This window comes from Salvelinus fontinalis, chromosome 13 (genome assembly GCF_029448725.1).
Source record: "Salvelinus fontinalis isolate EN_2023a chromosome 13, ASM2944872v1, whole genome shotgun sequence".
NCBI lineage: Eukaryota > Metazoa > Chordata > Actinopteri > Salmoniformes > Salmonidae > Salvelinus > Salvelinus fontinalis.
Window position 1 is genome coordinate 54,668,099 of NC_074677.1, and position 16,771 is coordinate 54,684,869.

At 45.8% G+C, this 16,771-nt stretch overlaps 2 protein-coding genes across 3 annotated transcripts in view; one reads left to right on the top strand and one right to left on the bottom strand.

The window, feature by feature from the left end:
• Window positions 1-10,294, bottom strand: LOC129869064 (RNA-binding protein 14-like). Of its 2 annotated transcripts, none has more exons than XM_055943539.1 (4): window positions 10,241-10,294; window positions 9,039-9,408; window positions 6,460-7,360; window positions 1-6,356 (listed from the first exon to the last, which is right to left on the bottom strand). In XM_055943539.1, the coding sequence occupies exons 2-4, from the start codon at window positions 9,394-9,396 to the stop codon at window positions 6,062-6,064; spliced, it is 1,554 nt and encodes a 517-aa protein (XP_055799514.1). In that variant the 5' UTR covers window positions 9,397-9,408; window positions 10,241-10,294; the 3' UTR covers window positions 1-6,061. The 2 variants fall into 2 exon arrangements, with proteins under 2 accessions (XP_055799514.1, XP_055799513.1); XM_055943538.1 differs by lacking the exon at window positions 10,241-10,294 and adding an exon at window positions 10,134-10,230.
• LOC129869061 (ras and Rab interactor 2-like) overlaps window positions 10,268-16,771 on the top strand; it is an 11,153-nt gene continuing 4,649 nt past the window's right edge. The window contains exons 1-8 of the mRNA XM_055943536.1: window positions 10,268-11,049; window positions 12,381-12,575; window positions 12,661-12,775; window positions 12,891-12,963; window positions 13,299-13,390; window positions 13,538-14,587; window positions 14,738-15,046; window positions 15,153-15,284. Coding sequence (XP_055799511.1) covers window positions 12,381-12,575; window positions 12,661-12,775; window positions 12,891-12,963; window positions 13,299-13,390; window positions 13,538-14,587; window positions 14,738-15,046; window positions 15,153-15,284 — 1,966 coding nt within the window. The 5' untranslated portion in view covers window positions 10,268-11,049. The remainder of the gene's footprint in view (window positions 11,050-12,380; window positions 12,576-12,660; window positions 12,776-12,890; window positions 12,964-13,298; window positions 13,391-13,537; window positions 14,588-14,737; window positions 15,047-15,152; window positions 15,285-16,771) is intronic.

Here is a 16,771-nt window from a genome sequence, read left to right on the forward strand (position 1 = left end):
TCGTTTCAAATGTACATTTATTGAGTCTTACAAATAACATGGTACAATGTGTCTTAATTGATCTAATATGTCAGAAAGGAAATGAAAAAACATTTCAGGTGATTATCATTTTTAGATTTGAAATAAATGGTTCCGCAATCAGCAACCTGTATATTTCCTTTTCTGTAATGGACAAATAACCCTAATCTACAGATGAACCGTATTTTCCCTGATTCCTAATAAAGCTTCATCTTACATATCCTTTTCAGTCTTAATCCACATGAGCTCAAACAAGTCTTAGTAAAAATGTGTTGTCAGAAGTTCCAATGCACAAAAGATGGAGAAGGGGGGAAGTGGAGAACAATTGTTTAGTAGTATGTGGTTAGTGGCGATTTAGAACCTGAATGTAACAGATGAGGAAACTTTGATTCAAAACTGTGCAAGGTGTACCGTAGGCCGATATACACTGAGCGCACCAAAAATAATTTAGGAACACCTTACAAATATTGAGTTGCACCCTCTTTTACCCTCAGAACAGCCTCAATTCGTCGGGGCACGGACTTCTACAAGGTGTCGAAAGCGTTCCACAGGGATTCGGGCCCCATGTTGACTCCAATGCTTCCCACAGTTGTGTCAAGTTGGTTGGATGTCCTTTGGGTGGTGGACCACTCTTGATACGCACGGGAAACTGTTGAGCATGAAAAACCCAGCAGCGTTGTAGTTCTTGACACACTGGCAGTTCTTGCGCCTGGCACCTACTACCCTACCCCTGTTCAAAGGCACTTAAAACTTTTGTCTTGCCCATTCACCCTCTGAATGGCACACATACAATCCATGTCTTAATAGTGTCAAGGCTTAAAAATCCTTATTTGACCTGTCTCCTCCCCTTCCTCTACACTGACTGAAGTGGATTTAACAAGTGACATCAATAAGGGATCATAGCTTTCACCTGGATTCACCTGGTCAGTCTCAAGGAAAAAGCAGGTGTTTCTAATGTTTTGTACACAGTGTAGTCCGATTGTCAGACCTCAGTCAAAAGACCAATTAGTGGCAAAAGATCAGAATTGCACTGCCTGTGTAAACGCAGCCTATGAAATCATAAAGGCATACTTCAGGATTTTGTCAATGAAGCCCTTTATCTACTTTCCCAGTCAGATGAACTCGTGGATACCATTTTTTATGCTTCTGTGTGCAGTTTGAAGGAAGTTGCTAACTGGTGTTTGTGCAATTGCTAACTAGCATTGGCGTGCTGACTGGAAGTCTATGGTAACTGCTAGCATGCTAGTAGATACCATAAACGTTCATTGTGCCAACGCTAGCTAGCATTGGCTCGAGAAACATACTGGATGCAGAGACATAAAACAGTTTCCATGAGGTCATTTGACTCTGGGGACTTAGATAAAAGGGCTTCATTGCCAAAATCCCCAAGTATCCCTTTAAAATCAACCACGAGATAACATTAAGGGTTCCCAATCAAGGTACGCAAATTGCAATTAGACAATTTAACAGGGCGATTAGGAAATGTAGAAATGACTTCGCAGCGTAACTAGACATGGGAGGTACAATACTGAATGGTGTCCTCTCGGCACCCATATCTTCTAAGCTAATGCGGCTGTGGATTGTTCTCTCTAGGCCATGGTGTTGTAGGCCAGTAGATGTATTGGCTATGGGATAAGGGTTGGGCGTTGTGTTGCGGATTGAGAGGGGGGTGGATAGGTGGTTAGGTGGATTTGAGCCGGTCAGTGGTGCATTGGTTACTCACCCAACATGCGTGGGACACAGTTGTCGATAGCCCTACCTCCCCTCCGTTCAGCTGGCCTTTTGCGTACCACTGCGTCCTTAGCCGCTCAAAGCACAGCTGGAACACCTCAGTTTTGAGAGTCTCCTCTCACTGGAAATACCTCAGAAAAATATGCCACAACACAAACATGCGCAACAACTCCGGCAAACCCCAACCTGATCATCCTCAATTACAATATGATACGTTTCCTAAATCTGTTGGGACTACAGGTTATTTCAATCTGGAGGGAATACTTCAATGTTTATTGAAATGACATATATAGTGGCTAATTTCAATTTGGCTGATTACTTCCTTTAAAAACATAAATAGAATGAAAGAAAATAATATTTAAAAAAAAACCTGACTACTGTGGATGGGTCATCTAATTCCCGTATGGAAAATGGCATCAGAAAGAGGCATGGAAAGGCTGGATGATTTCTAGGCTCATCCAACATCAAACCCAGATCAGGTGGGTCTGCAAAGGCTACATTGTGTAAGTGCCTGGTGGAGTTAACCCTTATTAGCCATACTAGGACTCCAATGAGGGGACATGGCCAGACATTCAGGCCCCTACGTCTGTCAACTGGGCGGCTTGGGCTCCCAGCATCCCAAAGAAATAATAAGATGGAGTGCCTCGTTGTGCAGGAGTGGGGTCAATGAGGGAAGTGTATGGTCGAAGTGCAGGCGTGGTCGGGGGGCAGAGGGCTTTACCTTTGTGGGGACTGCGTCCACGGCATTGCGCGACTCTAATTCTCTTCCCCGTCACACGCAACATGGCATCCAGGGGCCCAGGAGCCATTTTAGCTGTAATAATTAGCGAGAAGGGAAAATGGCTGGAAGTGCAGTACAAGTCACAAGGTCATGCACTACAGTTTAAACATCACAAAAAAAGCCATATCAAGGAATATGTGTGCAATAAGCAGGTCTAGTATAGAATGTGCATGTTGGCATGGGAACCAGAAACATTGATATATAACAAATCAATATTTTCCTAACAGAAATCAAAACCGATCCGTAAGCAACTGTAGTCTACAGCCCACTCCTACATCCAAATACTGTGAAGGAACAAGGCTACAAAAATATTCATGTGATGGCAGAAGGACAGTTGAAGGCCTTCCCAACACCCACGGTTGACATGAGGTTTGTTGTCTGTTCTGAGGTACACTATATCTACAAAAGTATGTGGACACCCAATCAAATGATTGGATTCGGCTATTTCAGCCACACCCGTTTCTGACACATGTATAAAATCAAGCACACAGCAATGAAATCTCCATAGACAAACATTGGCAGTAGAATGGCCTTAAGAGCTCAGTGACTTCCAACGTGGCACCGTCATAGGATGCCACCTTTCCAACAAATCAGTACGTCAAATTTCTGCCCTGCTAGAGCTTCTCCGGTCAACTGTGGGTGCTGTTATTGTGAAGTGGAAACATCTAGGAACAACAATGCCATGAAGTGGTAGGACCACAAGCTCACAACAGAACCGCCGAGTGCTGAAGCGCGTAGCGATTAAAAATAGTCTGCCCTCGATTGCAACACTCGCTACCGAGTTCCAAACTTCAGCACAAGATCTGTTCGTCGGGAGCTTCAAGAAATGGGTTTCCATGGCCGCACACAAGCCTAAGAATACCATGCGCAATGCCAAGCGTCGGCTGAAGTGGTGTAAAGCTCGCCGCCATTGGACTCTGGAGCAGTGGAAAAACGTTCTCTGGAGAGATTAAACCACACTTTACCATCTGGCAGTCCGACAAGCGAACCTGGGTTTGGCGGATGCCAGGAGAACGCTACCTGCCCGAATGCATAGTACCTACTGTACATTTTGGTGGAGGAGGAATAATGGTCTGGTGCCATTTTTTATGGTTCGGGCTAGGCCCCTTAGTTCTAGTGAAGGGAAATCTCAATGCTACAGCAAACAATGACATTCTAGATGATTCTGTGCTTTCAACTTTGTGGCAACAGTTTAGGGAAGGCCCTTTCCTGTTTCAGCATGACAATGACCCCGTGCACAAAGCGAGGTCCATACAGAAACGGTTAGTCGAGATAGGTGTAGAAGAACTTGACTAGCCTGCACAGAACCCTGACCTCAACCATCAAACACCTTTCGGATGAATTGGAATGCCGACTGCAAGCCAGGCCTAATCGCCCAACGTCACTAATGCGCTTGTGGCTGAATGGAAGGAAGTCCCTGCAGAAAATGTTCCAACATCTAGTGGAAAGCCTTCCCAGAAGAATGAAGGCTGTTAAAGGAGCAAAGCGGGGACCAACTCCATTTTAAATGCCCATAAATTTGGAACGAGATGTTCGACGAGCAGGTGTCCACATACTTTAGATCATGTAGTGTAGGTGTAATAAAGACTGAAGTGGTAGAGCCCAATTGAGACCGGTTCAAAATGATCTCGTCACAGTTCATAGAAAATTAAATAATCAAGAATGTAAGAGGAGCAACTTCTCGCCTTCTGTTTCTATTTAGACGTGCAAGACTGAAACAATTAGTAAATCCTTTGAAAAAACATGGAAACGATTTTACAGCAAGTTTAATCGCATGTCTAATAATTAAGCCGACGGGGCTAACATTTCCCATTTTAATTTCGAAAAATTACAGGTCGCATTGTGCTGTTTTATTCTCCAACCAAATCACTCTCATTACTTAATCTTGAGAAGTGTAACGTTTCAATAGGTACTGAATAATAGGAACAAATATGTTTTTCGCTCAAACCTGGGGAGCCTAATGGCTCCACATTCCATTTGAGACACTTCCTGAATTCGATGGTCCAATTGAAGTAAACAGAATACGAATACGTTTACAGAATACGACTACCACGATCGCACAGGAAGTTCACTGAAACCAAACAGAAAACAAAGAAAAAGAAAACCGTCAAAAGTTCGTCCCGTCAAACCACACAATGTACTGTGTGTGAGAAAAGCCCACTCGTCTTTGTCCTTTGGAGGAAAGAAGGTGAGGCCCACAATGGCAGTTGAATTCCCTCAGATCCTGAAAGGCATGCTTGAAGGAAGCCCTCTGCATGCACCTGCCACATCTCTCCATTTTACGTTTAGACCAAGAGGTCAAACCAGTTAAAAGTCACTAGGATAGTATTCATGGTATAATACAAATAGAGGAAAGCATTCGTGTATCACAGGCTGCAAATTAAAAACTAGTTCCCCAAGAAAATGTGAGTTTAAAGCTAGACTGTCAGATACTAAAATGGTCTGCTTTGTTGGCCTTTCTATCTGAGAGGTTTGATCAGATCTAACAGAAGGTCATGTGAGACACGGGCAAGGACTACATTCCCCAGAGGCTGGCTGTGTGCAAGGAAAATGTGAGTTTTTCAATTTTTCTTTTCATTTTCGGTGCAGTAAATCGCCCGAGTGTCTCTCCCAAAGCCCCAGCACCACACTTTATGGAGAGAAAGACTGATGACTGAGGTCTGTGTGTGTGTGTGTGTGTGTATATTCCTGTGATTGTTATAAAAAGGTGACTTATCAAAATCGCTTATATTGTTACCCTAGATGGTTTACACATGCCCACACATACATACATGCACTCACACCGGTCCTTTATGTCCAGATTACCTTATGTAAAGCTACTTTGCCCCTTGCTTTAAATCTTTTAAAAACACAAGCGCTAAACACAATAATCATTTTATTACCCAAATATCTACATTACGCTGGAACCTATTGGAACATTGACTTTTCATATTCAGTCTTTGATGAAGACAATACAAATAAAACAAATGGAATCTGGCCAATGGAAAAATTAAAGTTCTCATCTATACACGTGAACTAATGGTTAATTTGGAGGAGCTAAAAGTCACCTCGAGGACAGAGGCAAGGGCCCGCTCACAAAATGCACGGATTGATTTGGCCACTTCCTTTCTACGCTCACATATACACACACACACAAATGTATTTTACTAAATAATCCAGCTAGGCTTTTAACAAGGCACTCCTCTGGTATGGATGAATATTCTTGCAAATTTGAGAATTTATTTGGCTAAACTAAAATGTAGGGGATGAATAAGGATTACTTGTCGTTAATGAGCACCCAGTACGCAACACAAGCAAGAAGAAACTACCATAACGACTTCCCAATACAGATTACTGTTTTGTGGGGCAGCTTTCTTATCAAGACCAGGCCTACAATAAAGTCAAATTAACTCGTTAGAAATGTGTTCAGATACGAAAAGCTGCAGAACAGGGGACTTATAAATGGGCACTTTGCAGTGATGCACATTCGGACCAGAACTACTCTCTCACACACAACATTCAAAACCCACACACACGCTGCAATCTAAAGGGTTATCGGTAAGGGGGCTCTGGCATGTGGAGGTGGGAGTAGTCAGGGCGGCGGAGGAGGGGCTCCTTGTGTGATGAAGGTGGCTCATACGCTCTAGCTGGGGCGTAGGTGGTAGGCCCTGGGGGCGGGGCCTCCGTCGGGGGCGGGGCCTGCACGGGCATCTGGTGGGTGGGCATCGTGGGGGGCATCTGGGCCGGGGCTGGTGGTGGGTAGCCATACTGGTACTGTTGGTACTGTTGTTGGTACTGCTGGTACTGTTGGTACTGCTGGACCTGCTGATAGTACTCTGCATAGCATCTGAAGTTGAGAAAAGTAACATTGTAATTAAGCATTCAAAACATCAAAACGGCCTCAAAAAGGTGCAAAATATCAAGGCTTTTCTCAGAGGTGCATCACGTACCTGGCAATGGGGTCTCCGTCAGCAGCCGCAGGGTCCTCTGGCCGGCCGGGTGGCGTTGGGAGGAGGGCACGGCGTTTGGGGCGTGGCTGGGGAAAGGGCTGGGGCACGGGGTCAGGCAGCAGAGGGGCGGAGCGCCGCACTGGGCTGCGGTCCCTGTCCCCTGACTTAGTCCCCGCCTGCTGCTCAGCTAGAACCTGCTGGCCCTGCTGGAAGAAGCGGGCCCGTGCTGCCTCAAAGATGGCCTGGGCAGTGGGGTCTGCACCCCCCGTGGAGCCATAGGCGGAGCTACCGTTGTAGAAAGCAGAGGCCCCGCCGTAGGCCGGGTTTCCAGCTGCCTGGGTTGACGATGCCTCCCCAGCTGCGCCGCCGTACTGGTTACTGTAACCTGCTGCGTCCGGTGTCGCTGAATTCTGATAGGCGGAGGCCTGGTTGGCTATAGAGTCATATACCTGATCCGCTACAGAGCCGTACACCTGGCTGGCGAGCGCACCGTACACCGCAGGGCTCACTGGAGTACCATCTGTGGCGCTGGCTGCCGTCATGCCCTTTAGCGCAGCGTAGGTGGGATCAAAGCTCGTTGTGTTGTAGACAGAATTGTGCAAGCTCTGCTGCACCTGAAGAGGCAGACCTGCAGCTGCAGCGACGGCAGCAGCCAGTACAGCAGCCTGACTCTGGTGGTGCTCCATATGAGGGTTGATGGAGGGGCTTTCAGTGGCATAGTGACTCATGATGGGAACCTTGGCTGTAGTCGTGGTGGGTTTACTGGGCTGCACATTGGAGAGCTCCACAGAGAGCGGTCGGCCTTTGAAGGTGGTACCATGGAGGGCCTCGATAGCCTGCAGCGCATCCTCCTTCCGCTCCATGTGCACAAAGGCATAGCCCGCCGAGGAAGAGAGCCTCGCTGTAAACAAGCACAGGAGGACAACACAGCGAGGTAATGAATTTAACCACCAAACTGTTTCCATTCAACTATTTTTTATGAGAGGAAAGTATCTGTAGGATACATTTTAACAAATTATAATAAACCCCCGATAGGCCTGACAGAAACAGCAAAAAAAAAAAAGTATTTCTTTTGAACCTTTATTTAACTAGGCAAGTCAGTTTAGAACAAATTCTTATTTACAATGACGGCATTGTTCAGGGGCAGAACGACGGAGTTTTACCTTGTCAGCTCGGGGATTCGATCCAGCAACCTTTCGGTTACTGGCACAACCACTAGGCTACCTTCAACCTAAATTGTCTGTACCCTTTCCTAAAATGTTTACAAAACAAAATATATGCGACAAAAAAAAAAAAAAAAATTGGGGGGGGGGGACTAAAATATAACGCGTGCAACAAACGTTGGTGGATATATATATATATATATATTTTTTTTTTACCAATTGTTTGTATAATAACCATCATATCGAAGTAAACTTCCATTCACGCGATGCTATGTTGCGTGGCCCTCCTACTACGAGGTGAAAAAGCATGCAGTTCATTAGGCTACAGACGGAATAAGTGATGAACTTCACAGCGTGGTGAAAGTGCACAGTGATGAGCTTGAGGCTTATTCCCATTAAATATCCAGGGTCTTCATTTGAATGATGGTGATATGACGATCGGCGCTTGGCTGCCAATTACGTCGAGATACTCTTGACCAAAAAAATTGACCAATAAAAATGATTCTGCTCTTGTCCATAATCATCATGTACCCTCTGAACTTTACCCGTGAGAGCACGTGCCAAGACCAGTGGGCAAATTTGTTGATTATCGCAAAACCGCCAGAGTTAAAAATCGGCTTGCGACACATAGAACTTCATTTTTTTGTATTTGGCAAATTAAGTTATACGGCAGAGCTTTTTATGTGCAGTCAATACGCGCAGCTTTTTATCCGCAACAAGCCAATCTGACAGAAACAGCTCTGCCAGGAAAATTGGCATATTTTTCTGTGCGAATATTAGATTAATCGCTTGAAAATCTTTCGACGGGCCTCCAGAGTGGCGCATTGGTCTAAGGCACTGCATCACAGTGCTTGCTGTGACACTAGAGATTCTGGGTTTGAGTCCAGGCTCTGTCGCAGCCGGCCGCGACCGGGAGACCCATGGGGCGGCGCACTATTGGCCCAGCGTCGTCCCGGGTTAGGGGAGGGTCTGGCCAGCAGGGTTGTCCTTGTCCCATCGCGCACTAGCGACTCCTGTGGTGGGCCGGGCGCAGTGCACGCTGACACGGTCACCAGGTGCACGGTGTTTCCTCCGACACATTGGTGCGGCTGGCTTCCGGGTTAAGTGGGCACTGTGTCAAGAAGCAGTGAGGCTTGGTTGGGTTGTGTTTCGGAGGACACAAGGCTCTCAACCTTCGCCCCTACCAAGTCCGTACGGGAGTTGCAGCAAAGAGAAGACTAACTACCAATTGGAAACCACAAAATTGGGGATAAAAAGGGGTAAAGTAACAAAAAAAAGCAACACAAAAAACATTTTGACAAGTGGATTGAGACCAAGTTACAAACAAGAACATTTAGTCTATTTAATAAATTGAAGTTTTACTGTATGTACACAAAGTAAATGCATGAAAAGGCGGGGGGAAACGACATGGCTCACCTTTGACCTTATCACACTCCAGAACTTTCCCAAAGGTCTGAAAGAGCTCCTGTAGGTCCTCAGCAGAACACATGGCACTAAGGTTCCCAACAAACACCTTGGTGGAGTTCAGGGGCCGTCCGCGGGACTCTTCAACCACAAGGTTGCGGCCACGGAACTCCCGTCCATTCAGTTCTCTTATGGCTCGATCAGCAGCACCATCTCCCTGGAGGTGGATGAAGGCAAACTGCCTGAGTAAACTACAGGTGACCACCTGTCCGTATGGTCCAAAGAGCTGTGTCAGGTCCTCCTGAGAGGTGTCCAACGCCAGGTTCCCCACAAAGAGCTTTATAGCATTGTTCTTATCGGTCGACTCCATGGCTGGGCACACCTGGGGAAAGAACAGGAGGGTGTCACTGACCTAGCTAAGTTAGTTTATCTTTCAGCTGGTGGCACAGCGGTCTAAAGCACTGCATCTCAGTGCTTGAGGCGTCACTAGACACCCTGGTTCGAATCCAGGCTGTATCACAACCGGCCGTGATTGGGAGTCCCGTAGGGCAGCGCACAATTGGCCCAGGGTTTGGCCGGTGTAGGCCGTGATCGTAAATAATATATATATATATATATATTTTAAATGACAGAAATGAAAAGGGACGTGTACTCTATAGGCAAATAATGAATATAGTAGTTTAATAAAACGTGACGTGTAATTAACAATATTTTTAAAGCATGAAGTTAAACTAGTCCATGGTCAAACCTGCTGGTAATGATTCAGTTAACTAGCTAACATTTAGCCAACTAGTTACTGTTAGTTCCCTCCCCCCTTATCGAGTCGAGGTGGCATCAATTCGGAGATGCTTGGCAACACCAGTTCGGGGAACATGAGATGGTCATTGAATCACTCGAAACTGCTGTATATTACAAACATAAATTGGCCGAGGTGTGATCACAGACATATCTTGGCTCGCTAGCTAAAATGGTCAATTCGGCGCGGATTAGAGTTAGCAACAGTAGCTAGCTAAATTAGCTTGCTGGCTAACTAAGCTAGCAATCTGCGTTATGTTGCGTTTTCATAAGCAGTTAAATATATTTGCAACAATTTAGAGCATACTGTACATTTTTAACATCCCATTGTGTATTCATAACAATTGCTGAGTTCAACAAAAATAACAATAGTTTAACTCAAACAAAAAATAGCTAAGCACACTTTGCTTCCATCTTACCTAACGCGGTGCAATATTTTCAATGACCACATCCGGTTCCGATCTTTGAGCGAGTGACGTGTGATATTTCCTACAACAGACTAGAGCAGAACTCGTTATTTTAATGCTACACAAGGCTGGCTACAATATTTTTGCTACAATGTGAGCATCAGAACATGAGCAAATTGTTTGAGTGGCGTGTACAAATAGGCTACCACTTAGTGTTTCAACCATTAGGTACTTCTTATTGTTACATTTAATATGTCTGTCTATCTAAGTCTCCATTGCAAAAGTGTGTGTACCAAATGAAACAGACATTTATTCTGTAAAATATTTACATGTTTCCTGATTGCTGCATAATTTGTTTACAATGATGATTATGACCACTCAGAAGTTTAGAAATCATTTATGCAGATTAATTATATAACCCTCTTTCACAAAGGACAGAATAAACAATAGATTTGAATTGTGTTTTAGTGGCGATTTTCCCGTTGACAATACTGTATTTAGGAGATGTTTCACAAGGTGGTGACGGGCGCATGCGTATTTAGCCTTGGTCTCAGCCAGGTTTGTTACTCTCCAAAGTGAATGGAAAATATAAGGAAGACAGAGCAGAGGAATGCGAGGAACTTCTGAATCACAGCTACACAGAGAGATCTCTGCCTGGACAGTCCAGACAGCGCCAACATGGCATGTCAATAGATCTCGGTCTATTACAGTTTTCTATACTTTAGACGTTTCTGTGGCATTTGGACATTCAAGGATCAAGTGGAATTTACAGTAGGCTATTCAGCATAATCTCTCACACGACAGGGGATCGGAAGATTAAGGTACATTTTGTCATGTCGCCATTTATTTTAATGTGTAAAATAAGAAACAGTTGAATCTTTGTTTGATTACTGAAGTCACGATACTTGGCACCGATTAACTGAAGGTATGTAAAAAGAGTACATATCACAGAAGTTACAGAGTTTTACAGAGTTACCTCTTACAGAGTTACAGAACGTGTCAGTAAATAAAACTTGTGGAGTACGTTGGAGGCCAATACCATGTCCACAAATATGATGGTGTAATTTTATTATTATAATTAAAAAAATATACAAAATCAAAATGTTCTATTTACTGAAATAACCTTTGATTTCATGGTCTGTTATTACAATATAGTCAACGTTTAATTATGCCTATATTTTTCACCAGTGGTTCCCCAACATAAAAAACGGTATACCTCCAGTAATAAACCAATTATAAAATGCTTGTTTGGTATTACAACTTTGTGTTGTTCTGCTGATATATTCAGGTCCTGACAGGTCACAGTTGGTTTAGTGTCAATATTACAATAGTCTCATGAGGTTCAAAAGTGGGCTCTGGTATAGGCTATTCATTCTGGACATTTTGTTGCATTATTATGAATTCACATTGAAGATATTGCCTTACATTTTAGACTTGTACCTCTCAGTTGTTTACAAGGTTAGATTTGCATTTTCACACACGACTCAGTAGGTTTGGAGTGTTTTAAGTGCCTGTCTCTACCACCTCACCAAGTCTAGACTTGCCAAGCGGGAATTTGGGCAGCCAGCATCACCACCCCTTCTCTCAAATATTGTGTTGGCCTCAGGACTGTCTTATACAGCAGCAGCCAATCCCCGGAGGGAAGTTGGAGGAATAGACATCCAGTCATTTTCCATAATAACAGCCTGTGCATATAAACCACCTCTGTTAAAATATAGCCGCACCTTCTCATATTCAAAGGGTTTAACAAGCTAACACAAAATTATACTTCAGTCCTAGCAAGTTCACTGTTGATGGTAGGATCCTTAGGATATGCACGCATTAGAACACCCTCGCAATTGTGGTGAGTCTTACTCTGATGACATATACCCTCCAGATTACTCAGTGAGAGGAAGGAATAGTGTGTGGGAGTTTCCCAAAATGATGGAGAAGTAGTGGTCAGCACGGAACACAGGGCACGTCATGACATGATGCCTGCTAGTGGTACCAGAAGGGAACAGGAAGAGCACTCATTCCGAAGCATTGGTATGATGAAGAGCAGAATGGGAAGTATCATTGTGGCAACTTGTCCTTTAAGCCTAACCACATAACTGCATGGTGCATAGATACCATACAGTACCTGTTTGTGCAAGCTGTACACTCTGTTCCCCAGATGCAGGAGGACCCGGTGTATGATTTCCCTGAGCCGGTCGGGGAGCTGGTAGGAGAGAGGCGGGCTTGTCCTCAGCGTGGCTCCCTGAAGAACATCAGTGTGCTGGACCGTCTGCTTCTCACACACCCCGTCTGGCTGCAGCTGTCCATCAACTCTGCCACCGCTCTGCACATCCTACAGCGGGAGCCGCCTGGGGTGAGACACGCACGCGCAACGCACACCGCACTGACGCGCACGCACAAAACACAACCTGAGTGTGTATATCTCTGCCTCTCTGTAGACCTTTCTGGTGCGCAAGTCCAACACCTCGCAGAAGAAAGTGCTGTGTGTCAGGCTTGCAGACGACAGCGTTCCCTCCTTTGTCAAACAGTTTGTCATCCGCGAAGTGGACTCCAGTGAGTGATGAAAGACTAAGGCAGGGATGTTGTATCTACAGCCTGTTGATATGAATAACGAGGGCTTTTAACTAATGATCTTCTTCTTGCTTCTCCGTCTCCCTTCCATTCACAGCCTTCTCTTTGGAGAGAGCGGCTATCGGTTTCCCTGACCTCTTCCGGCTCATTGCCTTCTACTGTGTTAGCCGGTATGGGCCTTTTACTTGGCTTCACAGTTCAAAATTCAAAAAGGCACTCGCACATCTGAGCTCTCTTTGTTGCAGGTGCATGGTAACAGTTGAATAAGATGAGAAAGAAAGAAGATAACCGCACACTGCTGTGACAAAGGCCTTGATGGCCGATACGTAAAGCTAAATAACGAGTAGTGATTCTTGGCTTCACTGTAGAATGGGTTTAGGACATTTAGACAACTAATGTCAACCAGTGTTATCCATCTAGATCTGCATTATCTCTCATTATTGCTCCAAATCATATCCTACTAGAATTAGACCTGTCTATAAAACTTATGTGCTGTCTATTTCAGGGATGTGTTGCCCTTCCCACTGGAGCTCCCTGAGGCCATAGTCAAGGCTTCATCCCATAAACAGCTGGAGTCCATTTCACACATGGGTGTGGGTAGGTACCACAGAGTGGCTCAGAGGTCTGATCAACCAAGATGTTGGCAATCGTTGTAATGCTAGCTGACATTGTGTACCGTACACAACTCGTCAAGGATAGTGTTGAGGAAGTTTGCCGACACAGTTTTGCTTCTTCTTCATTCAGAGTTCTGGAGCTCCCAGCTGAACTTCAGAGGTCCACGCAATGGGCCCCCACCTGTCGAGGCGGCACCGCTTCCCCCTAGCCCCACCCCTGAGGACTGTGCCACGCCCCAGGAGAGCCCCACCCTGTTCCAAGAGTTCTGCCCCATCCAAACACGCAGCCCCCGGGAGCTGAACTGTGGGGCAGCAGGCCAAGGGGCTCTCTGTTTCATCAACCCACTCTTCCCGCAATCCCATCCTGCACTGCTAAAACGCCACCAGTTCAAGCGCAGCCTCAAGGTGCGTGTCTCGACTGAGAACTCTAGCCCTTTGTCCCCACCAGTTGCCCCTCCCCCTCCCCCACCTCTGCTGGCCAAGAAAAATATTAAGAGCAAGAAGGTCCAGCGGGCCAGTGGAGCAGTGGAAGCCAGAGTGGAGGGTGAGGGAGGGACAGCACCCGTCCAGGAGGACTCAGACTATTTGCAGCCATGCTTGGTTCTTCCAGTTCTTCCGCTGAAGACCAGGGTCCCACCCACACTGTCTCCCACTGCAGAGGAGGACTACCATGTGCCCTTAGGTCTCCTGCAGGGACTGGCCCAGGAAAAAGGAGGTGAGGAGGAGGTGGGTCTCCTGCTGGAGCAGAGATATGCTCCCTCCCTGAGTGAGCTGGACAGCAGCAGTTCCCTCAGCAGCCTGGAGGAGGCAGAGGAGAGCTCAGAGCGAAATCCCCTCACCAGGGGCACCAGTAACCCTTCACCCCCATGCACCTTGCCCCCACGCCAGCCCGTCTCAGTCCTGCGCAAGCTGAGTGCAGTCTTTGTGTCCTTCTTTGTGCCAGAGAAGCGCGTGGCGAGGCTGGTGGAGAACCTGTCCCGTGACAGGAGGACTGCGTTTGGTGTCCTGGTGCAGGATTTCCTCAGGCAGCAGCGGGAGGCGATCAAGCCTCAATGCCAGAGATCTAGCGTAGAGCTACTGCAGGGCATCCGCTTCTTCCTCTCCCAGGCCAAGACCTTCCTGCTGGACTGTGGAGAGCTAGAGCCCCCAATTGAGACTATGGTGCCTGATGTTGAGAAAGGTACAGCAACATTGATCCCCAATGCAAACAGCATGCATTAGTCAAATAAACAGTCGAAATATGCTCAGTAATTTTCAATACAACTATTGCTGCCATGTTTCCCTCTACAGATAATGACATGTGACCTCCTGAATGTGTGTTTGTGTGCAGACCTGGTGCTGGAGAAAGCCATGTTCCGCTGTGTGCTGAAACCTCTGAAGGGACAGATAGACAGGACACTGCAAACTCTGCATGAGCGAGACGGTTCCACCCAGAGGATGGCAGAGAGCCTGGCTGTGGCCAGGGGAAAGACCCCATTGGAGTGTTTTGGAGTGCGGGTGGGAGTGCCGGATGCTGCCGGTGTGGAGAAGGTGCGGCAGAAGTTAGCTCTCATGAGGCGGGCTTACTCGCCCATTGACAAGGTTGTGCTGCTCCTGCAGGTCTGCAAGCTCATCTATAAAGCCATGACGGACAATTCAGGTGAGGGCTTTTTTTATGAGAGAACATGGTTCTGTAAGGTTTATTTCTTTGCCAACAGCTGCTATCCCTTCCATCCATGGTAAAGTTGTCTTGTCTCCATGAGCAGGCAAGGAATTCGGTGCAGATGACTTCCTACCAGCTCTGTCCTATGTCATTGTACAGTGTAACATGCCAGAGCTGTCTGTGGAGGTGGAGTACATGATGGAGCTGCTGGAGTCATCATGGCTGACAGGGGAGGGTAAGGCTTACAGAAAACGATTAAACCGTTAACCCCAACTACAATACCAGTCAAAAGTTTGGACACACCTACTAATTCTAGGGTTTTTCTTAATTTTTGTACTATTTTCTACATTGTAGAATAATAGTGAAGACATCAAAACTATGAAATAACACATATGGAATCAGGGAAAGGGGGATACTTAGTCAGTTGTACAACTTAATGCATTCAACTGAAATGTGTCTTCCGCATTTAACCCAACCCAGAGAGGTGCGGGGGGCTGCCATAATCGACATCCACGTCTTCGGCGCCCGGGGAATAGTGGGTTAACTGCCTTGCTCAGGGGCAGAACGACATATTTTTACCTTGTCAGCTCAGGGATTCAATACAGCAACCTTTTGGTTACTGGCCCAACGCTCTAACCACATGTAGGAACCAAAATAAAAAGTTTAACAAATAAAAATATATTTGAGATTTGAGATTCTTCAAAGTAGCCACCCTTTGCCTTGATGACAGCTTTGCACACTCTTGGCATTTTTTTATTTTAATTTTTTTTTATTTCACCTTTATTTAACCAGGTAGGCTAGTTGAGAACAAGTTCTCATTTGCAACTGCGACCTGGCCAAGATAAAGCATAGCAGTGTGAACAGACAACAACACAGAGTTACACATGGAGTAAACAATAAACAAGTCAATAACATGGTAGGAAAAAAAAGAGAATCTATATACAATGTGTGCAAAAGGCATGAGGTAGGCAATAAATCGAGTAATTACAATTTAGCAGATTAACACTGGAGTGATAAATCATCAGATGATCATGTGCAAGAAGAGATACTGGTGTGCAAAAGAGCAGAAAAGTAAATAAATAAAAGCAGTATGGGGGGTGAGGTAGGTAAATTGGGTGGGTAGTTTACAGATGGACTATGTACAGCTGCAGCGATCGGTTAGCTGCTCGGATAGCAGATTTTTAAAGTTGTTGAGGGAGATAAAAGTCTCCAACTTCAGAGATTTTTGCAATTCGTTCCAGTCGCAGGCAGCAGAGAACTGGAAGGAAAGGCGTCCAAATGAGGTTTTGGCTTTAGGGATGATCAGTGAGATACACCTGCTGGAGCGCGTGCTACGGGTGGGTGTAGCCATCGTGACCAGTGAACTGAGATAAGGCGGCACTTTACCTAGCATAGCCTTGTAGATGACCTGGAGCCAGTGGGTCTGACGACGAACATGTAGCGAGGGCCAGCCGACTAGGGCATACAGGTCGCAGTGGTGGGTCGTATAAGGTGCTTTAGTAACAAAACGGATGGCACTGTGATAAACTGCATCCAGTTTGCTGAGTAGAGTATTGGAAGCTATTTTGTAGATGACATCGCCGAAGTCGAGGATCGGTAGGATAGTCAGTTTTACTAGGGTAAGTTTGGCGGTGTGAGTGAAGGAGGCTTTGTTGCGGAATAGAAAGCCGACTCTAGATTTGATTTTGGATTGGAGATGTTTGATATGAGTCTGGAAGGAGA

Coding starts and splice junctions, on each gene's coding strand:
- LOC129869064 (XM_055943538.1), bottom strand. CDS start 10,160: ATGAATACACAATGGGATGTTAAAAAT. Junction 9,409..10,133: donor CACAATGGGATGTTAAAAAT/GTACAGTATGCT, acceptor TTCTTTCCCCAG/GTGTGCCCAGCCATGGAGTC. Junction 7,361..9,038: donor GGAGTGTGATAAGGTCAAAG/GTGAGCCATGTC, acceptor GCTTGTTTACAG/CGAGGCTCTCTTCCTCGGCG.